The sequence below is a fragment of the Trichoderma asperellum genome, chromosome 2, assembly GCF_020647865.1.
Source record: "Trichoderma asperellum chromosome 2, complete sequence".
Classification (NCBI taxonomy): domain Eukaryota; kingdom Fungi; phylum Ascomycota; class Sordariomycetes; order Hypocreales; family Hypocreaceae; genus Trichoderma; species Trichoderma asperellum.
The window spans coordinates 984,424-1,004,834 of NC_089416.1; the positions used below are offsets into that span (position 1 = coordinate 984,424).

At 52.4% G+C, this 20,411-nt stretch overlaps 10 protein-coding genes across 10 annotated transcripts; 2 read left to right on the top strand and 8 right to left on the bottom strand.

Moving 5' to 3' along the window:
- The first annotated feature begins 73 nt into the window (after positions 1-73).
- TrAFT101_002635 (uncharacterized protein) lies at positions 74-1,967 on the top strand. Its single transcript, XM_024910518.2, has 3 exons — positions 74-252; positions 343-1,289; positions 1,390-1,967. Exons 1-3 carry the CDS (start codon positions 235-237, stop codon positions 1,865-1,867), a joined length of 1,443 nt encoding a protein of 480 aa, XP_024763758.1. The 5' UTR covers positions 74-234; the 3' UTR covers positions 1,868-1,967.
- TrAFT101_002636 (uncharacterized protein) lies at positions 1,906-3,452 on the bottom strand. The gene is made up of 3 exons (XM_024903435.2): positions 2,714-3,452; positions 2,195-2,547; positions 1,906-2,129 (listed from the first exon to the last, which is right to left on the bottom strand). Exons 1-3 carry the CDS (start codon positions 3,150-3,152, stop codon positions 2,067-2,069), a joined length of 855 nt encoding a protein of 284 aa, XP_024763759.1. The 5' UTR covers positions 3,153-3,452; the 3' UTR covers positions 1,906-2,066.
- Positions 3,453-4,055: 603 nt separating this feature from the next.
- On the bottom strand, positions 4,056-4,856 carry EFM7 (Protein N-terminal and lysine N-methyltransferase efm7; the record flags this gene model as incomplete). The annotated part of the gene is made up of 1 exon (XM_024906072.1): positions 4,056-4,856. One exon carries the CDS (start codon positions 4,854-4,856, stop codon positions 4,056-4,058), a length of 801 nt encoding a protein of 266 aa, XP_024763760.1.
- A 508-nt stretch (positions 4,857-5,364) lies between these two features.
- TrAFT101_002638 (uncharacterized protein) lies at positions 5,365-6,522 on the bottom strand (the record flags this gene model as incomplete). Its single annotated transcript, XM_024899283.1, has 1 exon — positions 5,365-6,522. The coding sequence occupies one exon, from the start codon at positions 6,520-6,522 to the stop codon at positions 5,365-5,367; it is 1,158 nt and encodes a 385-aa protein (XP_024763761.1).
- A 281-nt stretch (positions 6,523-6,803) lies between these two features.
- Positions 6,804-9,562, bottom strand: TrAFT101_002639 (uncharacterized protein). Its single transcript, XM_024906073.2, has 2 exons — positions 8,832-9,562; positions 6,804-8,762 (listed from the first exon to the last, which is right to left on the bottom strand). The coding sequence occupies exons 1-2, from the start codon at positions 8,861-8,863 to the stop codon at positions 7,205-7,207; spliced, it is 1,590 nt and encodes a 529-aa protein (XP_024763762.1). The 5' UTR covers positions 8,864-9,562; the 3' UTR covers positions 6,804-7,204.
- A 1,832-nt stretch (positions 9,563-11,394) lies between these two features.
- On the bottom strand, positions 11,395-13,758 carry TrAFT101_002640 (uncharacterized protein; the record flags this gene model as incomplete). Its single annotated transcript, XM_024904923.2, has 1 exon — positions 11,395-13,758. One exon carries the CDS (start codon positions 13,756-13,758, stop codon positions 11,395-11,397), a length of 2,364 nt encoding a protein of 787 aa, XP_024763763.1.
- Positions 13,759-14,211: 453 nt separating this feature from the next.
- TrAFT101_002641 (uncharacterized protein) lies at positions 14,212-15,615 on the bottom strand (the record flags this gene model as incomplete). Its single annotated transcript, XM_024903437.2, has 1 exon — positions 14,212-15,615. One exon carries the CDS (start codon positions 15,613-15,615, stop codon positions 14,212-14,214), a length of 1,404 nt encoding a protein of 467 aa, XP_024763764.2.
- A 1,002-nt stretch (positions 15,616-16,617) lies between these two features.
- Positions 16,618-17,575, bottom strand: TrAFT101_002642 (uncharacterized protein; the record flags this gene model as incomplete). The annotated part of the gene is made up of 4 exons (XM_024903438.1): positions 16,618-16,634; positions 16,699-17,113; positions 17,187-17,274; positions 17,334-17,575. The coding sequence occupies 4 exons, from the start codon at positions 17,573-17,575 to the stop codon at positions 16,618-16,620; spliced, it is 762 nt and encodes a 253-aa protein (XP_024763765.1).
- A 15-nt stretch (positions 17,576-17,590) lies between these two features.
- On the bottom strand, positions 17,591-19,071 carry TrAFT101_002643 (uncharacterized protein; the record flags this gene model as incomplete). Its single annotated transcript, XM_066126659.1, has 3 exons — positions 17,591-17,631; positions 18,771-18,793; positions 18,866-19,071. The coding sequence occupies 3 exons, from the start codon at positions 19,069-19,071 to the stop codon at positions 17,591-17,593; spliced, it is 270 nt and encodes an 89-aa protein (XP_065982763.1).
- Positions 19,072-19,530: 459 nt separating this feature from the next.
- On the top strand, positions 19,531-19,920 carry TrAFT101_002644 (uncharacterized protein; the record flags this gene model as incomplete). The annotated part of the gene is made up of 1 exon (XM_024906074.2): positions 19,531-19,920. The coding sequence occupies one exon, from the start codon at positions 19,531-19,533 to the stop codon at positions 19,918-19,920; it is 390 nt and encodes a 129-aa protein (XP_024763766.2).
- Between the last annotated feature and the right edge of the window lie 491 nt (positions 19,921-20,411).

Genomic DNA, 20,411 nt, shown 5'->3' on the forward strand with positions numbered 1-20,411 from the left:
CATCATATCGTGTCTTCTCCCCACAGCTGATCCTGCAGAGATAGTCTGTTTCACTCGATGGGTCTCCTTATTGGCAGGCCCGCATCCGTCGTCGCCGGAGGGCCTGCCTGTGTGATTGTAGGAAACTCACACTGCTGTAACTCTCGATTTGCGACTCGCATCTTGCAGCTCATTGCTGATTAGATTTTTGTTGTCCTATTTAGTTGAGCATTTAGGAAACTAACCGGACTTAACATGGCAGAGTCTCTTCGTGTAAGTGGGTGCCGCAAAGCAACCATCAAATGTCACTTTCCCCACCGTCCGCTGCAACCAGACGCCTAACGCATATAGACAAAAGTACAGCTTCAAACGTTGCTCTCGACGTTGCTTTCAACGCTCGGACCTGAAAAGGTCTTCTTTCCAGGGTCCGACGGCTATACCTCTTCCAATGCTTCATACTATGCGCAGCAAGAGGCCCAGCTCCGACCCGAAGCCGTCATCTCCCCCACATGTGCACAAGACGTTGCTGAGACAGTCCGTCTTCTGGCCAGTGCTCAAGACCAGCATGGCAAGCCAGTCCGGCTTGCTATTCGATCCGGCGGCCATGCCGTCGACGCTGGGGCGGCAAACGTGGACCACGGCGTAACCATCGATCTGAGCCGCCTCAACACAATCGAAGTCAGCGAGGACCGAAAGACGGTATCCGTCGGCACCGGCACAAAATGGGGACAAGTCTACGATAAGCTAGACGCCATCAGCCTCTCCGTCGCCGGTGGCCGGTCCGCCCCGGTGGGCGTGGGCGGCTTGACTATCGGAGGTGGCATCTCGTACTTTTCACCTCGATTCGGATGGACCTGTGACACCGTTACCAGTTTCCAAGTTGTGTTGGCGGACGGATCCATCGTGAATGCCAACGAGACGGAGAACAAAGACATTCTCATCGCCCTGAGAGGCGGAGCCAACAATTTCGGCGTGGTAACACGCATTGACTTTGCTGCCTTCGAGCAGGGCCAACTCTGGGGCGGGTCTCTCTTCCACACCCTCGAGACCATTGACGACAATCTCAAGGCGTTTCAAGATTTCGCCTCAGCTGAAGATTATGACGAATACGCCAGTCTCATCACCAGCTTCGGCTATGCGGCCGGACGAGGCGCCGGCATCGTCAATAGCGTCGAGTATACCAAGCCCGCGGAGAGCCTGCCCGTCTTTGAGCCGTTCCTTCAGATTCCCAACGTGATGAGCACAATGCGGCTGGCTGGCATGGGGGAAATTTCCAGGGAGCAGGCGGCATTTTCTCCATATGGCCTGCGGTAAGTATGAACCATTGGATTGGACTATATACTTAGCCTTTGGGTGATGAAAATTTTCATGTAAGTCGAGCAATTGGCTAACATACCTTATGAATAATAGCCAATTTTCTCTTCATACCACTCACGGTTCCAACTTGGAGGTGCTAAAAACCGTCTACTCTTGCTGGAAGAAAAGCCTCTCCGTCGTCGAAGATGTTGCCAACATCATATGGTCCATCTCCCTCGAGCCTCTACCTCCAATATTCTACAAGAAAGCCGGCACAAACAACAGTCTAGGCCTCTCAGATAGGAACAAGCCCCTTGTCATTACTCTCTTGACGGCCATGTGGACAGACGAGGCAGATGATGCCAAGGTGGAGAAGACAGCTCGCAAGATGCTAGTCGACATTGAAGCAAAGGCAAAAGAGCTTGGGGAGTATGATCCGTTTGTGTACGCCAACTACGCAGCGCCATGGCAGGATCCGATTTCTAGCTATGGGAAAGAGAGCATAGAGAGGTTAAAGAAAGTTCGTGAGAGGGTTGATCCTAAGGGTGTGTTTACACATCGTGTTACGGGGGCGTTCAAGCTTCCGGCTTAAAGATAGAAATGATATAAATTAAAGATGTATGAGTAGTGGTAAACTTTATGATTAATGAATAGCGTGGCAGGGTTTTTTTTCTAAAACAATCAGCCGTCGGCCCAGAAGGAATATGTGCCTAACTCGCTCGGGTATTTAAAAATATCAGCATCACGGCTTCTCTGACTCTCTTACACAATTATACATCTTGGTTTTTCCTTCAAGATGCGGCATAACGTTTGGTCAGCTCAGCCAAGCCTTGCCCCATAGACATTGCGCCATCCTAAAACGAACAATGGTCAGAAATATACCGGCATTCACTACAATATCAAGAAAGTTTAGACTCACCAGTATCCTCCCTGGCAGCCATCGCGATCCAAACCAGACAGCAGTGCTGTTTGCCCCTCTCCATACCACGCCGTTGCGACCTTCTGCCACGATATCCGGAATCATGGCATCGACAACGTCCTGCACCGGTCCGCCTTTCGGACCCGCCTGGCCATTGGCCCACTGGGTGATTGTATCAAGAATGGTGGAGTAGTACGAAGCAGCGGGCAGCTCGGGCGTTGGCTCGTTGGCATGGAACGGCGTGGCCACGGTGCCCAGCATGATGGTCACGACGCTCACGCCAAAGGGAGAAAGCTCCAGCCGCAGGGTCTCGGAGATGGCATTAACGGCGGCCTTGGAAGAAGCGTATGTTCCTGCGCGAAGGGCTGAATTAGCCAAAACTTATGTTGTTTCCTCCCCTTCCCCCCCCCCCCCCCCCCCCTTTTTTTTTTTGCTATATCGTCTTCGAGATATAAAGTGATGAGGTAGTATATGAAAATCAAGCCATGGAATGGAATCATAAGAAATCGAAGCGCTTACCGATCCAGGGAGTGTTAACAACGGCGCCCACAGAGCTCACATTCACAACCCGGCCTTTCCTCTTAATCAACAGCGCCGCAAACGCCTGCACAGTCCTCACCGTCCCCCAGACGTTTGCATTATACAGCTCCTGCGCCTTGTCAATGTCCACATCCAAAATGGGCATCGTGTAGCCGAATCCCGCATTGTTCACCAGCACGTCAAGCCCGTGCCCGGCGTCTTCAACCACCCTTGCAGCCTCCGCCACGGACGCCGTGGATGAGACGTCGAGGCAAAGGACCGACACGTTTGGCAGGCTGCTAAGCTCCGAGGGGATCTTGGATGTGTCCCGCGCGGTGGCAAAGACGTGGTGGCCCTGCTTGGCGAGGGTGAGGGCGAGGACGGCGCCAAGGCCCTGGGCAGAGCAGCCGGTGATGAGGATTGTGCGCTCTTTGGCCATTTTTTTTTTTTTAAATTGAGGGTGGATGTTTATGACGATGGGATCTAATGATTTGGTAAGCTGATTAATTAACTAACAAGTTCCCAGCTGTGTATCTGTTGAATGGGAAGAGGGCGGAAACAGTTGCATGCATGCGTTTACACCAGAGGATTGACGTCTTGATCAACTGCGCAGCTACCATGCAGCCCAATCACTTCATCCGTTTGCTGCTGTATCATTAGATGCCTTGCTAGCTATCATCACTGGCTGAGTCTTCTTTTCTTAATCTATTGCGGAAGGCTTTGCGGAGAATGAGAGGGGTTTGACGGGGTTTAGGCTCGCGAAGGATTCAAAGGCTCAAGTTTTATAGCGTAGGATTTCCTAGCTACGTCGCTTAAGCACCCGCTGTCTAATATAGCGGCGCCAACGTACGTGTATGTTATACTGAAGACGATGGTCAAGTCTGTTATGAAAAGCCGATCAAAACGTTAGCTTGACAGGGGCATTTCTTGGTTTCAATATACATGCATGGGCATGCTTCACTTATACAGTATACTCCGTACTATATGTTCATGTATTAATTCATATCATTAGATCACAAATAGTGATAAATCACTGACAAAGTAGAGCTTTCTTTCATAGGTAAGCTACAAGTCTAAACCCTTCTTGTATTTGTCTCTCTCGCATCCTAGGCACACAGATCAACCTCCAGATAAGTAACGCCACGTCACTGATCCGAGCCAAATTAATACCAAAGAAATACATCTCAGACTATACAAGAACAAAGAGCAGTTCAAAAATTAGCTTCATCTTTCCTCCCATGTACCTTTTCAATTTTCAACAAGCAAAACCATACATTCGCTATTTCAAACAACCCTCTCCCCAAAATAAAACAATGCAACACACTCGTTTTCCAGCCCCTCATCACGCACTCTCCTCCGGCCACCGCACAATAAACCCCTTGACCGTCTTCTGAACGTCCAAATCACCCGGGTCGTTCTCGAAAAGCGGCTTCTCCAGCTTCTTCTCCAGCACCTGCTCCACCTCAAAGCCCGCCTCCCGCGCCACGTCGAAGAAGCCCATGTCCAGATCCTTCTTCCAGGGCCGGTACGAGGTGAAGAAGACGTATGCCGCGCTCTCCCGGGAGCGCCTCATCGTCTCCCTGATGGTCTTGACCAGGGCGCCATGCTCCGAGTGCCGGAAGAGCAAATCCGCGAGAATCAAAACGTCGAACCGCTCTTCTTCTTGATTCGAGCCGTTTTCTGATGAAAGACAAGCAAGGAGGGGCACGGCATCTCCGCCCCAGACAAACCCAACGGCATCAATAGTCTTCGCGATATGGCCCTTCGGCTCCGTAGTCTCATCACAGGCATCGATATTCTTCTGCATGTTCATGACAATATCCGGATCGGGGAAATCCGTCATGACGACCTTCTTGGCGCCATAGATGCCCGCCACAAGCGAAGGCAGTCCTGACGCCGCGCCGAGCTCCAGCACCGTCTTATGCTGCACCCGCGAAGGATCCTCCTCAAAGTAATCTGCTATAATCTTTGCGCCGTTCCATAAGTGATGAGCCTCTGTAGGGCTGTGGCCGACCAAGTTTAAGACAACCTGCTTGCCGCTTCCCAGGGTGAAAATTTGCTGCGTGGGAGGAGGCGTTGAGGGATAATAGTCTTCGGGGTCATCCATCAGACCACCAGTGCCATAGCTGTCGTCTTCTTCCATGATGGCTGCTAAGAGGATAAGATGAGAGAGAGCGAGTTCTAACAATATCCAGATTCAACTTCAAATTCTGCCGCTGCACTGTGAACAACCCGGAATATGCCTCTCCTTCCAAGGTGACTCTAGGACTCTGCTTATGCTCTTCAAAATAATCCAGGTATCAGATCTTAAAATCCACAGTTTGTGTAATGATTCGATTTATGCGACGATTGACTTATCGATTTCCAGATTTGCTAGACTAGATCCAAGCCCGTCACTCAATTTTTTTGGTGGTAGTGGGCCTCACAGTGTGAAACTCCATTTCGAGACTCATCAAGACTCAGGCCAACATTAGTGCGGTAATCGATGAGGATAAGATCGCGATAATGAAACAATGGACTCAAGAGGTTTTTCATGGTAATTAGTCGTTGGTGTTGCATCCATTGCGGTGCCATATCCAAATTAGATGAAACAGTAATGCAGAGAAAGCGTGTGTGCCAGAAATCAAGCAAATCAGTAGCAGCGCTTATCATCATGAGCCTCCAAATCGCTGTCTGGCCAACTCCCTCAACATACTCACCGTCCGATCCTCCCTCTCCTGCCACGCCCTCCTCTTCTCCTCAATCTCCTCCCTCTTTGCCCTCTCAATCTCCTCCCGCCGAATCTCCCTCTCCGACTTGCGCCGCTGCTCCTTCTCCTTGGCCTTCTTATACTCCTCCAAGCTGTCCCCTCCTCCCATCAGCTCGCTGTCGCGCACCTCTCCGCCGGGGCTCTTGTCCCGGAACTGCCGCATCTTGTCGTTGACCTCCTGTCGCTTTTCCAGCTTGCGCTCACGAGTGCCCGCCTCGGCGCGGGGGACCAGCTCTTCCAGGCGCTCCTTTTGGAGTTTGCGATCCGCTTTGCGCGCGGCGCGCAGCTCTTCCCGATCAGCCTCGCGAGACTCTTCAACAAGTTCGTCACGGAGAGCGAGATCTTGCTTGTTGGGAATCGCAGCACCGGCTCGGCGATCGCTCGGCGCTGCTCCGGGAAGAACAGGGCCATAATCCATCTCCTCATCCTCATCCTCGCTAGCATTGCGATCATGGTATCTTGCTTCAGGCGGCTCTTCATACGGTGATTCCGATTGCTGTCGACGGTGCTGCTGCTGCTGTTGTTGTTGTTGTTGCCTCTGCCGCGGCGGCGGACCACGCTCAAGTATACGCTGAAACATCTCCGGGTCATACCACCCTTCCGCCAGCTCACCCCGATTCCACTTGCCCACAAAGCTCTTCCACCGCCCCTTTATCTCCCGCTCGTCCATCTCTTCAATATCCTTCTGCTTCTGCAAATCCAAGTACTCGGCAAACAGCGGCTCAAAGCCCTTCAAGTCATCCTTGGAAAGGTGTCTCGCCCCATAGGGCAATTCTGCAGCCACGCGACTCGGCTGCTTCTCCACGCGACTTGACGATGAGCCATGATGATAATGACGATGTCTCTCAGATGAGCGTGGCCTTTTCGATTCCCTCTCTCTCCGTCCAGACGGCGACCCTCTCCTCTTGCGATCCTCCGGGTGTCTGTGCCCACTTCGGTCGGGCGATAGGGATCTGTCGTCACGACGGCGTCGCGAGCTGCCTTCTTGATGAGAAGAGCGTGCGTGCGAATCATGTCCGACGCGTGCTGAATGCCTGGGCTCTCTTGAAGACTGAGGCATCTTATGATTAAAAGCTTTGAAAAAAAAAATCGAAAGCGTACAAAACTCTTTACCGATCAAAACCAAGTCTCCGCTAAATGGCGATATAAGATGCGAATAACGATGTAAAAGTTACAATGAGGCCTAGTCATGTAGGACATCTCCTAGACACTTAGACACAGTGCGCCCCGCAATTTCGATATCTGATTCTCTCTATAGCCCCCCCCCCTTTAACATACTACATACAGTGTTCTCGCAGTTCTATGCAGAAACAGGATATTCAACGTCACGCTGGGTATAAAGCCATTATGAAATAGTATAATTATATATGAGAGTAATCTCGCATGTATAGAGATGAGATATTCGAGCTAAGCGTTTGATCAACATCTGCCATGGCAGTCGCGCATCACTAAAGGTGCTTCTAAAGGCTGCCTTCTATGAATTATTCCACCATATCGGGTATCTATAAAGCAAAAGCAAAATTATAATCCGTCTGCAGAGTGGAAGTCCTCGGCAGAGCCTTTTATCCATATAATTCTTCCAACTAGTCGTCTTTCCGGTCCTGAAACGTTATGTATATCGTCTCTTATAACGTCGTTTTTGTTCCCTATACCATCACTTCGTATATCGTCGCCCTTTACACCGTCGTCTGCTATTATTGTCGTTTTCTTAGATTATAGATCTTGATTCTTTTTTTTTTATTTCAATGGCCTTGCTGGACAGTGACATGGATGGCACAGCCAATGCACTGGCAACCATCCCCGCAAGGACAGTTGGCCATCTCTCCTTCGCAAATGTCGCCAAACGGATAGCTGACAAAGAAAAAGTCATTTGCCGACAAGGTCAACTCTTCTCCGAGAGTCGAGGTGGCGTCTGATGGCGTCTGCGCCGTCGTGGGTGAGGCAGTCTCTTCCATCTTTGCCATGACGGGCGTCGAGCCGCCAATCGGTGATTGGTTCGAGGGCGTGGGCATCTCGTAGCTGCCGTTTATGCTTGGGGTACTGACACTATCGGAATGTCTGTGGCGCTTGGGCGAATCCTCCGTCATGCTATTCCAGGCAGATCGAACGTAGTTCTGCGTTGCTGTGTTATACGGGTGTGTGGCACAGCCAATACACTGGCAGCCATCCCCGCAGCTGCAGTGATGAGCTGTCCATGTCGAATCTGCTTCTGAGCTGCTGGTCTGCGGAAATTGCTGCGCTGGGGCGGATGCTGGGGCGGGTGCGCTGTACGGAATATTCTGTTGCACGTTTGTCGGTTGCTGCTGTCCAATGCTCAGTGCCGTCATCAGCTGTCTCCACTGATCTGGCTGGAGCGGTTGCATATAGGAGCCGTACTGTGGCGGATATGCGAATATGGCAGGCTGGGCAAAGTAGGGATACATGCCATTTGGCATACCAATCGGCATATTAGTAAACTGCGGCATCATCATGCCGTTGGCCTGAGGAGCCATTGCTGGCGTAGGCATGCGTTCTTGAGGCTTCGACTCCGATTTTTCTGCTCGGGATGAGCAGCAGCTCTTGGGCTGGTTTTCGACACCATTTGTTCCGTTCGCTTTAGGCGCATGCTGTTCATTCGGCTGCGCCAAGGTCGACTTCGCAGGGCCACAGCAACTCTTAGCTGCAACGACCGCGCCTTGTCCATTCACGAGAGGGTGGCCATTCGGTGCCATCGGTTTGGTCGCCATGTGGCCAGCCGTTGGATTTGCCGATGCCAGTTGCTGATATAGAGGAAACACGGTCGGGTTAGGGTTGAAGGCGTTGCCGTTGGGGAGAAAGCCCATCATTCCGTAGCTGGGGAAGGCAGTAATGGGCGTCGTAGGCATGGCGCCATTGGTCGGCGTTGTTGGTGATTTCAGTTCAGGGGAAGAGAGTATGTTCAACTGGTTCACATCCATTCTTTCGAGGTTGGCCGGATCGATCTGCTTTTTAGCCGGTCCATTCTTCGAATTGGCCTTTTGTACGCGGTATGCCGGTGCAGCAGAGGTTCCCTTTGGTGCCGGGCTCGGGGGCGTCACCATTCCATTAGACGCCTCCCGGTCCGCAGTCTCGGCCGCCTTGCGGCCAGCTGCCTCCTCCGCGGTGCCGCAGGGGCACTTGTGACTCTTGGGTATGGCAGCCATGAGGGCAGCACAGGTGCATGGCTTGGATGCGGGATGCGGACACGAGCTGAGTGGCCGTCCCGGCTTGCGCACGGGGACCATGAGCCGTTCATTGGCGTGAGTGCATTTGGTGGAGCGATGGCCTCGGATGCACGGCTCACTGTACAATGGTCAGCGACGAACAAAGAAGTAGAGCTCCAATGGTAATCAGTCGAAGCAAAGCACTTACCAGGCCATCTTGACGCCGTTTATCAGAGGCATGGTGGGAGTGATGCCGGAGTTGTGTGTAGAGAAGGATCAAAATCTCAGATCAAAGGTGCAAGTCAGCCAATGCCAAGCGCAGCACCCGGCGGCAGCGTATCCGATCGCACCCGGCGTCGGATAGAATCCCGTAGAGGTCGCAAACAGCGCGCTTCAGCGCTTCGAAATAATGACAGCAGTAATGATAACTGTAAGTCAATCGCAGAAGAGGAAAATTAAAGCAGCATGGAAATTTCGAATTGATTTGCAACAGTCGTAGGTCGAGAGAGGGGGGGGCTAATGCTCCGCCCGTCAAAAACAGGGTGTTTCAGCTCGACGTCGCGGTAGAGAAGGCTGAAACTGAAATACGACAATCCCCCTCCGGCGGTTGGTGCAGCAATTGGTGGGGAGGCAGAGAGAGATTCGATGCAAGGCCAAGGGGAGGAGAAGGATCCTTTTTCGATTTCAACCAACGACGGCCGTCGAGGCTGGGGGAGCAAAATATGCAGCACTTTTCGGCGATTTGAGGGGTGCAAAAGAGCGAGCAAAACCCGGGTGGTAAAATCCAAAGCTGGTTGCGGAGACCGTCGCTTCTAGCAATTCATCTTATGCGACTGGACTCTTGTCTCTGATGGCTTCGGCGAACATCCAATCGTTCAATCTTCAGAATCCGCAGACGAGGATGTAAAGAGCAAAGTTGAGAGACACCACCCCCCGTTAGTCGATCCCATGAAAAAAAAAAAAAGGGACCCTTCTACGGCGGCGTCAAAGCTGCGCAGAGGGCTTAGCGGGCCTTTAGGAACCTGTGACTTTTGTTTCATTTTCCCATTGCCGCGTGCGGGGGTTCGGCCATTGCAGGGGAGCCTAGCAGTTGCCCTACAGTGATAGCGGACGGCATTAGTGAGCAGCCACCGCTAGCGACCGAGGTTTGCAGAAGCCTGTGCGCGCTAACATGGGGAATGAAACATTCCAGCATCAAACGAAACATTTCACCATGCCAGCCTTGGCTCCGTGGCCACGAGGTTTTTTCTAAAACGAACAGGCTATTAGGGGCCAGACTGGAAAGGACTGCTTCCGGCGTCTTGCTATGCTGCACCAACACAGGCAGTGGATGCCATCATAAACTGCACAAAGCAAAAGCTTGGACATTGTCAAGCCACCCTCATATTCGCCTCACTCACAGCACCATCCACGCGCCGTAACCGCCAACAATGGCACCATCCTTATTGTGGCGCATCAATGTCTTGAGCCCCTCCCCAGCTATTTACTAATAACGGCATGGATTGAATAAGTAAACTAGGAGTGCTAGTTATGTATGCCGGAAAGCCAAAAGGAAATCTCCAGCTTGGCGGCTATTAGTATACTCATTAGTGTACCCGATAGCCACAGTATTAGTCAATGTCATCGCCGGCCCCAGGCCGTTCCGGATGGCGGAATCAATCAACACAGCAGTGCATGCATAGAGACAGCCCGTCAGTACCTTTGTAGCAGGTAATTGTATGTCATCCAAGGTCACATCCTGCAGCCAACAATCTCTCCCTCTCCCTACCTAAACAAGCAAGAAAAGGGCCGCTCGCCCTGCCCTCGCCGGCCCCAAAATACCACGCAGACGCTGCCGCCGTCGCCGAGGCCAGCCCCATCCAGTCCGCTCCCGAGTCCCGAGACGCTTCGGAGCCGTGCGACTCTGGATATTTGCCAAACAGCCGGAGGGGAGCGTCTACGAAGTACCTGCAGGGCATCGGCAGCCGTGGACAGGAGCAGAGGCACAGGCCGGGCGCTGACTGAATCGCTCATCTTGCCATCATCGATCCGCCCAGCAAAGCAAAGCTCAGACGGGAAGCATGAATCTCACCACCACACAGACGCTTTTTTATTTTTAATCCATGCCAACGTTCATCCGTCCCGCACCTTGATGAGCAAGTTTCTATTGGCTGCCCAGCTGCACCCGCCCCCGTCTAACACGGCCGGCCTGCCTACTACCTATATCTAGCAATGCCCAAAAACTCCGTGTGCTTTTCTCACCCTTGGCACGCGCGTGCTCTCCCTCTCCGTCGGGGAGATCATTCTCTGCCTTGTGCCCTCTCTATCATTATTACTAATGCTGAGTCGCGACGGCTATTCCATCATCTATCTTCATTCCCATGGATATTCATATACACTAGTACTCCATAGTTCTCAAGTCAAAGCTTCAAACGATTCCTAATGAGCTCTAGTATAAGGCAGTGAGCGGGTATCGATCGCCATTAGAAGCGCTCCATAGGCTATTCATCCAGAGGTGGAAAAAAAAAAAAAAAAAAAAAAAAAGAAGTATTATCAGTCATCATAGACACAATCATGAGGGGCTACAGTTACTAATTATTCCGCTGCTAATACCGCATTATGTCTTGCTCTCTACTTATGGTTATTAAAATGTTTCATATCATATTATTTCCTTACTCTGCATCATATGGGTACACCGTATGCAGTAGCAGTACCTAGTAGTGCCATATGTAAAATCATACTCCACGCCATCCCAAAAATTATAGCAAATACTGCTGCTCAGCAGCCCCAAACTAATTTCCATCTGAGTTGTCAGAATCGGCAAACATATCAGCCGCTCGCATTCGTCTCTTCGGCTGGCCACGGCCCGCTGGATGCGATTCTGCGTCGTTTGTTGTATCCGTAGTAGCTTGAACATCGTCTACCCCTTGTTGTCCGGCATTGCCATCCTTGACCTCATCTTCATCCTCATCCTCGTCCATAGGTTCGCCATCTACGTCATCATCATCTTCAATTGGCTCTCCATCCAGGTCGTCCTCTGCGAGAGGTTCGCCGTCGAGATCATCTTCTTCAATAGGCTCTCCCGTTGCTTCTTCCTCTTCCTGTAACGGCTCTCCGATTACATCGCCCTCCTTAGCCGAGGTATTATCGGCAGCAGCCTCAGACATTGCAGTTGTAGAATTGGCTTCGACGACTTTCCATTTTCCTTTCTTGGCAGATTCATCCACCTTGTCTTGTACCTTCAAAGATGGCGGGTTTTCAAACGCGCTCACAAACAGCGCATGGCTTTCTACCGGAAAGACGCACCACCCTTCCCACAGGTTCAGAACAAGAGTAACACTTCGCTTCCACTTTTCTGCACGCAGTCGACCCCAGCCCTGCTTTTCCGCCATCAACCCTAGGCGCTCAAACACCTTTCTGTTACGCAGTGCCGTCTCGAGGAGTTGCCGGTAACGCCACGCGTGTCGAACGCTACTCGTAGAGGACGATGACAAAATATCGCTGACAACATATAAGCCGACCAAGGTAGCCGCGCTAGCATCCGTATTTTCATTTGTCGTGCTTTCCTCTACTCCTGCTGCTTGTTGCTGTCCTTTACCATCCTTGCCCTTCTCAGCGTCGGTAATGGCCAAGGCTAGAGGCTGTTCAACATTTGAGACAATCAAGTCCACAACTTCGTCAGCGCCACGGCTAACGTGGGTGATGGCAAAGGCCGTTACCCGCGCGATATCCCCCTTGCGCACTTTTCCAATGGTAGTAGGCAAGCGAGATAGAAGATGTACTAGTTTGGCCTTTTCCAGTGGATTAAGAAACGCCTTGCCCTCATCACCAGCCGGACCACCCTCGCGATTCGCATCTCCATCAAAGTCTTCATCTTCTGAAGAATCATACTCCGAATCTGAAACGAACTCATCCAGCTTAGTAGTGTACTCGAAACGAAGACCTGTTTCGGGGGTTTTCCACGCATGGCCTCCTTCAAATAGCGGAATGAATTTGCCCTTTTTCCTCTGCTGTAAATGTGATCCAGTAATCACTCCCCAAAGCATCCATCGATACCAAATACCGCCTTGACTCCTTGCGTCCCATATCCAAGCCCATTTTTCTTCTCGTTGCACGGATGCCCGTGACATAAGTAAAGCTTCAAAATCGGGGCCATGCTCAAGGACACCTTCAATGACCTTGTTGATTAATCGAATCATTCGAATGTCTGAAGGCGGTTTGACCGGTACGTGTAATAGAGAGGACCGGTTTACAGAACCAGGCCCGTGAGAGTACGAAGTTGGTGGAGCAAATCCTCGCTGGAATCCATGGCGTGAATGCTCGCTATGCCCACCCGCAGACTCTTGTTCCACCGGTTTCGCTCCAAAAGGCTGGGATGCCGAAGAGGAAGAAGCCAGGCCCGATAACGCGGAGTTGCTGACAGCTGAGGAAAGATGGCGATGAAGAGATAAGTAGTAACCGTATCCCATGTACCTATTCTGCAATGTGCTTACTGCAGCATCCATATCAGTGGCAGGCGTCTCTTTAGACAATGTCACAATGGCAACCGTGCATTTCCTCTCGGTTCCCCCAGGGCCAGCTGGAGGCTGTATCTTAACATTCTCGACCGTAAGATTGGCAGGTAGTAGCGACTTAATCGTCGCAGGGGATATTCCCGGAGGAAGATTCGATAGCCGAAGAGTTGGCCTAGCTATAGCCTTCTCTTCGGCGCGGTCAACCATCTCCTCGTCGTCGCTCTGGTCCTCGAATTGTAGCGTCGCTCTACCCTCCGGCTCCTTGGAGAAATCCTTGAACGAGCGCTTCTTAGCAAACGGCATGGGCGGCATCCCCAAACTCCCCGGCCCGCTCTTCATTCCCGAAGATGTGCCAAAGTGTCGTCGCGAAGCTCCTCCAGGCCCAGAGGGCGGCGGACCGCCGAGGTTGCCAAATCCAGGTCGGCGGTTCTGCTGCGGCGCGGCGTTGCGTTCCGTGTCATCGTCGCCATCGTGATCGAAGCTCTTAATAAAATCTTCGTAAACGGCTGCGGTCTCTGCTGCTTCTCGTTTGCGCTTGGCTTCAGCTTCGGCCTTTTGCTTCTCGAACACGGACGGCTTGGTAGTTTTTTGGAATTTGGACTCCATTCGAGAGGCGTCGGCGGGATTCTTAGAGGATGACATGGCGCGTCGATATTACGAGGGCTTTGGGGAAGAATGTTAGTCCATCATGGCAGACATCAAGGTCGAATGAAAGCCTGGCTCAGCGGTGCGAGGCAGCTGAATGGTAGCAACCAGAGCGTAACATCAAAGTCGTGCAGGTGCGTGTTAGGCCAACGGCGTGCCATATCGGGCTATCGATAAGTCGAAGCACCCATCACTCTCATAAATAAGCCCCGATAATAGCATAATCTACTCTCGGCCAATCTGGGAGAAGCAAGCTTCGTGAATTACACACTCGGACACCAAAATTAACAAAAACCAAACAATTTCGTCTTCAGCACACACACACGCGCACACAATCTTGTTTACTAACCATCTCTTCTCTTCCTTACCCTACATACTCGCACAAAACACTCATCACTAACAGCAAAGCCCCGGACGTACCGGATGGCGTCACATCACATGGCTGGCTGCTCATCTACCCTTACTTAATTCCTCTCGCAATATCAACCCTGGACTTCCTCCCCTGCTCCCGTCCATCGTCACCAGCCCCTTGAACCTCCCGTCAATTTCTCTGCCCGCGTCCTCTGCTGCCTCCTTCTTCCACTTCCACTTCTCGCCAAGCCTTCCGCCTTTCCCTGCCATGCAGTCCAGCAGCTTCTCGCCCAGCACCGGCAAGAACTTGTATCCATGCCCGCTGTCGCCTGTCGCCACAAACAGCCCTTCCCAGCCCGGATGCCAGTCCGCCAGGAAGTCGCCGTCGCTGGTGTCCGAGTACCAGCATAGTCTCGTTTCCTTCCACGGCCGGTCTTCGAGGCCTTTGATGGGCGACAGGTCTCTCAGGGCCTGGCGCAGTGCCTGATCCGCATCCGGTGGCAGCACGTTGGCGCTACTGCTTCCCCCTTCACGCTTTGTTAGCGGCCTCGACACCACGATTGGCTTGCGCTCTTCCGAGGGCGAAGGCGGTAGCGCCCTTTCGACCAGCACTGGGTTGAGGTATCCAAACGAATGTCTCGCAACTTTCAAAACGCGAGTCTGCGGTGGAATGATGAAGAAGCCGGTGCTGAGGTTCAGTGCCACAGGCTGCTTGGCCAACACTTCAAATTCCTCCTGTGAGACATCGATATAGCCCAAGGGCTGTGCGGTGGCCTCTACTCGTCCTCTCAAGTCAATCAAGCTGCCAGTCCATGCGCCTGCAGCAACAAAGACAACCTCTGCCGTCACGACTTGACTGTCGCCCAGCCGTGCGCCAACAACTCTCTTGCCCTCGGTAACGAGTTCCTCTACTCGTCCATCCACAAACTTGACTCTGCCTGTGGCTTCGACCTGGCCATGCATCCATCTCATGCCTTCGCCGGCATTTGCCCATCCCGAGAGCCCGTTCACATACCCCCAATCACCAGGATGGCCTTCAACGCCTAAGAAGTCTTGCAGAGCTTTGGCAGTTTCCATATGTCGAACTTTATGGGCCAACCCGCTCTTCTTGGCAATATTCATTGCGTTCTCCCAGCTGGATTTGGTATATCCCATGCCCGACATCTTTGGCTCCGTCGATTCATTCGCTGCGAGGAACAATCCAGACTCGTTATATCGTCCTTGACCACCGAGTTCATCATCGCCCTGCTTGCGCCACTCCTCTTGCGCGAGGGCCGCCAGCTCAGCGTAATCTGGGTCTGCATAATCGGCTCGGATGATTCTCGATGAGTCTACGCTAGCAGCATCTCCTGGTGGGAAAGTGCCTCCACGTACATCGTCTACTATGGTGATGGTGGTCTTATCATAAGACGGCCTCTTGGTCAGCGCCCAGGCCGTGGATAGAGCATACACGCCGGAACCGACGATGAGGATAGATCGAGGAGGGGTATTCATGTTTGCCATTTGAGGGTTGAGCGGCCGGGATATGCGTGTCTGCGTTTGCGCAAGTTCAGCCCTTTCAACTCATATTTATTGCCAGTCACGCATACTATCGGCTACCTCGTCGTTGCTGGAAGTCTATACAACGCTTGTCTAATGAGGGGCTCAGCCGTGGGGACATCCGACGATCGGGAGCGGCTTACCAAGCCTGGCTACTGAGCAGTACATGCAACAGCCATCGGCGCACGAAGACGTACATCGACTCCCCACAAAAAAGGACAATGAAGAGAACTACATAGAATCACATCGACACACAAATGCGGGTGAGATCAGGCCACAGCCATTATTAGAGGACAGAATCAGGCATTCTTCTGATAATGCTAACTGCAAAAGACCATGGGCTTTTGTAACAGTTACGCCCTATGCTAAGGCCAAAAGGCGCATGTGCTAATCATATCTCGTCCCTCGCAGGGCGTAAGACGTCCTCATAAGTTGCCCAGCCTCCATGACGCGGTCATGGAAAACTGTTTATTTTCATCACCAGCCAGCCCAATCAACACCTTTGGCTGCTCCAACTGATCAGCAACGTTCTTTCGATCCACTTTCAACTTGACTTATTTCCCCTTGGAAAGCATTAAAAAGGGCCGTAAAAGACTGACATAGCAGTCTGATAACGAGCCACGAGCAATCTATGTTGTGTCGCGGGATGGGTAGTCTTTGTTCTTTTTTGCCGTGAACCAGATCCATCGTAAGAGAAAAAAAAACGCAAAAGAACCTCTTCCTGGCCTTCCACCCCTTTGCCAACGCCAATGCAATGCAAGCAGAAATCAAATGGTACAAGCGGGCACCCCACTGAGGAACTTGGCCGTGTCCTACCAAGCCCCAGGGGCAAACGACGTCCTATGGAGTAGTCGTGGTATCATGACCTATAAAAAGGTCTAGTCATATACGTCGGTTTTTTTAGGGTAATTAGATAAAGTAGTGGTACACGAGATATAAATCTCTTGACCATACCCAGAAGTGCATTTAGACTTTCCGGAAATCTAATGATACATGAGTTAGCAACCGCAATGTCATTGTATAGTACTGGTTGTAGCGTAAACAAACCTTGAAGCACAGGGTAGATCATCTCGAAGGCCTGGTAAATCTCTTCTCTCACTTTGGCACCTGTCAAGACAATCTTGCCAGATACGAATATGAGCAACACAATCTTAGGCTTGATCATGCGATAAATCAGACCGGGGAACAACTCAGGCTCGTAGGAGCTAAAGTTGTGGTGACGAGAAGCAAGACCTTCGAGACGGATCGGAAACTTGATGTCGCAGGAGCCGACAATGTTCTGGATCTTGAAATCCGTGAACTTGGCGTTGAAGCCGAGTTTCTGGATGATACGGGCATATTTGCGAGAGGCCAGCTTGGAATCGTCTTCAGACTTGGCGCCAGTAACAACCATCTTGCCGGACGCGAAGATGAGGGCCGTTGTCTTGGGCTCACGAATACGCATGATGACGGCGGCAAAACGCTGCACGTTGCTTGTTAGCACTGATACATGACCAGTAACCAATTCCCCCTTGAGTTGCCATTCAAGTATTCACCTTTGGGTTGTATTCGGCGTTTCTTGCGTGCAGAGCGATCGTCTTCAAGTCCAATCGACAGTCGAGGTTGACGGTAGCCACGATGTTCCTTTGATTGGGAGATAAGTCTCAAAGAGCACAGCTGAAGGCACTCAAGTGTATACATACTGCAGAGTGGGCGTAATGCCACTGGGGCCTTGGGAGGCTGCAGGCGTTGCGGCGGGAGTTGCAGGAGTCACCCCGTTCCCATTTGCAGCCTGCTGACCATTGGGAGCCATCCGCTGGCTGCCATCACCGTTTGTTAAGGGAGGTGTGAGCTCGTTTGATGCACCGGGGAACGACAGCGAGCCAGGAGCGGTAAAGGCCTTGGCCTGGGCGGCGTTGGCCGGGTGCGTTTGAATGCCCTCCATGATCGGGATTGTAGATCAGATAACCGAAGTCTGCGGCGAGGTAGAACTGAGCAGATCTGATCAGAAGAAACAATTAAGGTTAGCCACTTGCATATCCTGATGGCTAATGATGCATCGAGATAACCCAACGGATGGATAAGAGTGAAAAGCAGGGGTACTGAAACTGCTGATTGGCACAATAGCAAATTATTGTGCTGCACAGGCAGAATGGGGGGATGAAAAGAGGAAGTTGAATGGGCAGAAAAGAAATCGGGCTTTTGTTATGATGTGGCTGTTGCACTGCCAGTTGGCAACACGTGTTTGCCACAGCAGCGCGATGCGGTGAATTGGTATGGGAGAACTCAGAAAAGTTGCCACCTACCTAATGCGGGAGATGAACAAGTGAATGTCTCCCCTACAGAAATACTGCTCAAGCAGATATTGGAGTTCTTGCGAATGCTGGATGCAAACCGCAAAATGGGTAGAATGTGTGAGAGAATGGAGGTCGAGTCTATAAAAAAAGGCGTTCGTCCAACGGGGCAAAGACTCAAAAAGGCCTTTGTCTTCACTTCAAAGCAATTTTTTTGAGGGTTATTTCTTTTTTAAATTGCGTTCTACAGAACGAGGCAACGACTCGATGGGCGACGACGACGGGCAGTACTTTGTATCGCTTGAGAAGTCTTCGTCGGCGAGATCGATTGCACCCGTGAATTAATAAATGAGGGAGCGACGGCGTAAGGAACGTGTTCCAGTTCTCTGTTATTGCCTGATCGCAGGGACGTCGACGCCGAGCGACCTAAAAAAAAAAATAGAGCAGGCTTGCTTCTTTCTTCTTCTGCTCCGAATCTCCTGACGCTTCGATTAGGGAGAGGCTGTTCAAAGAACGGGTCTTGCAGATGCGGCGATGGGGCGCGGGCGTCTGAGGCGTCCGATGAAGGAAGAGAGCGTGAGTAGAGCGTAGAGGAAAAAAAAAAAAGTGACAAGCGTAGCCTTGGAGGTTGCAAAGTGGGGCGTGACGTCGTTGGAGGGGGAGAAAATATTAATGAGAGCGCCGAACGTATATGGGAGGTACGCAGGGCCGCCGGTCGGGACTTCCTCGCAAGAACAACAAAAAACAGCGGATGGGGGAGGGCTGGGTACTTATAATTCTCGCTCCGGAAGGCCCAGGCAGGGCTCCCAGGCAACAACACCACCTGTGGCGTCGCTTTTGGCAGACCCGAGCTCAGCGTAGCGTGTGCACTAGCCGCGGGTGCAGCCAATCAGCACCGCGCGCCACTGAGCTTTTATCTCCTTTGCCCACCACAGGCTCACAAGGCCCCCTGAAGTATCGCGGTAGCATGCAGAACCTCGCGGTACCAGCGCTGTGGCACCAGGAATAACGGGGGTACAGCGCAGGCGGCAGGGGGGCTGAGCTGGCGGTCACGGTGCTGCAGCAGACCCGGGGCTTTTCTGAGGCCCAGCAAACACACCTTTTTGAGCGCTCTCACTTCGCTTTCACTTCCCTTTCCTTTCTTCATTTCTTCCTCTTCCTTCTGGCTGCATCCCAACGTGCAGGCACAGCTGCAGTTTTCTGGCTGGTTCTTGACTTGCCCTCATTTCATTTGCTCGCCTGCAATCCACGACAGCGTCGGCGCTTCACCACCACTCGCGCAACCATGCGTGCCGCAGCTGCACGACCCGTGGACGAGAAGCCAGCTGCCCGCTGGTGAGAGAGACAGCTCAGAGTGAGCCATTCGGAGCCCCGTCCGCTGCTTCTGGCCGCTCAGTCTGTCGCAACGCCGCCCTTCCGCTAAGAACAGCGTCGATTTTTGCGCGGATGGCGAATATCGGGATGACGGGGAAATTCGCTTGCCTCTCCTGCTGTCTGTTGCTGGGGCGAGCGACCATCGAATCAGCCCCAGGCAGGTTGGACGGGGCTGGTGGTGGATCCCACGGTTGGTCGCGTCGCGCCCATTCGCCCCCTCTCCCCCCTTTTGATGAGCCCTATCCACCAACCACTCCCTGAAATTGCGTCTTCGCCGCCCCCCTCACCCGCTGAACCACGTCTTCCATCCAGCGGCCACCATGGAAACAACACGAGCTTTGAAACACGCGGCGCTCGGTTGCCCCTGGCTGCGAAGCCCAAGGACGGTCTGCACAGCTCGTGCGTCTCAGCATCGTCTCAGCGGCAAGCGAGGCGCCAGAGTGGTGCGCATCGTGCTTCTGTCGTGCCGCTGCTGTGTGTCTGGGTTTGTCTGGCCGATGGAACCGATTACGAGTCGCGTCGCACGCATCGCCGCACACAGCAGAATTTTCTGCCACAGCCGTGTGGGCAACGTCCGGTTTGGGAGGAGGCAAAAATGGCACAAGGCGCATCCTGGCGTTAGTGAGTCATTGACTCTGAACCAACCATCCCAGGAGCCGCATCCACTGCTGCTTGCGGCCTTGCGAGTGGCTCCTCGGCGCCAAGTACTGGGTACACGCGTGGCCGGCCGCTGGGCGCGCTTTTCAATCACCGCAATATGACTATGTGCCCTTGCCCAACAGCTCCAGGTGAGTGGCATCTGGCCGCCGACGCAATGCAGTGCATCCACAGAAAATGCCCACCAAACAAGTGAGAAAACATGGCTTCACAATCTTGTGGCTAATTAAGCGAGATAAAGCCCAGAGCCAGTGCTGCTGCATGTCTCAATCAATGCCAGATAAGCCGAGTCCCGCACGTTGCACCGGCGCAATCACGGGAGATTGGGACAGGCTGGCGATCGCCTTGTACCTGCTACCTGGCGAGCATGAGCCAAGATTTTGCTTCGGGCTCGCACAAAGTACCTCACTAACAATTTTCCAACCCGGTGACCCAAACAGGTTTTTTGCCTTGAAA

Bases quoted from the DNA above. Each gene is read 5' to 3' on its own strand.
- TrAFT101_002639 (XM_024906073.2), bottom strand. From the start codon at position 8,863: ATGCCTCTGATAAACGGCGTCAAGATGGCCTG. The intron at 8,763-8,831 runs GTAAGTGCTTTG...ACCATTGTACAG, and splicing joins AACGGCGTCAAGATGGCCTG to TGAGCCGTGCATCCGAGGCC.
- TrAFT101_002636 (XM_024903435.2), bottom strand. From the start codon at position 3,152: ATGGCCAAAGAGCGCACAATCCTCATCACCGGCTGCTCTGCCCAGGGC. The intron at 2,548-2,713 runs GTAAGCGCTTCG...CCCTTCGCGCAG, and splicing joins TGTTAACACTCCCTGGATCG to GAACATACGCTTCTTCCAAG. The intron at 2,130-2,194 runs GTGAGTCTAAAC...TGTTCGTTTTAG, and splicing joins GGCTGCCAGGGAGGATACTG to GATGGCGCAATGTCTATGGG.
- TrAFT101_002635 (XM_024910518.2), top strand. The intron at 1,290-1,389 runs GTAAGTATGAAC...TATGAATAATAG, and splicing joins TTTTCTCCATATGGCCTGCG to CCAATTTTCTCTTCATACCA.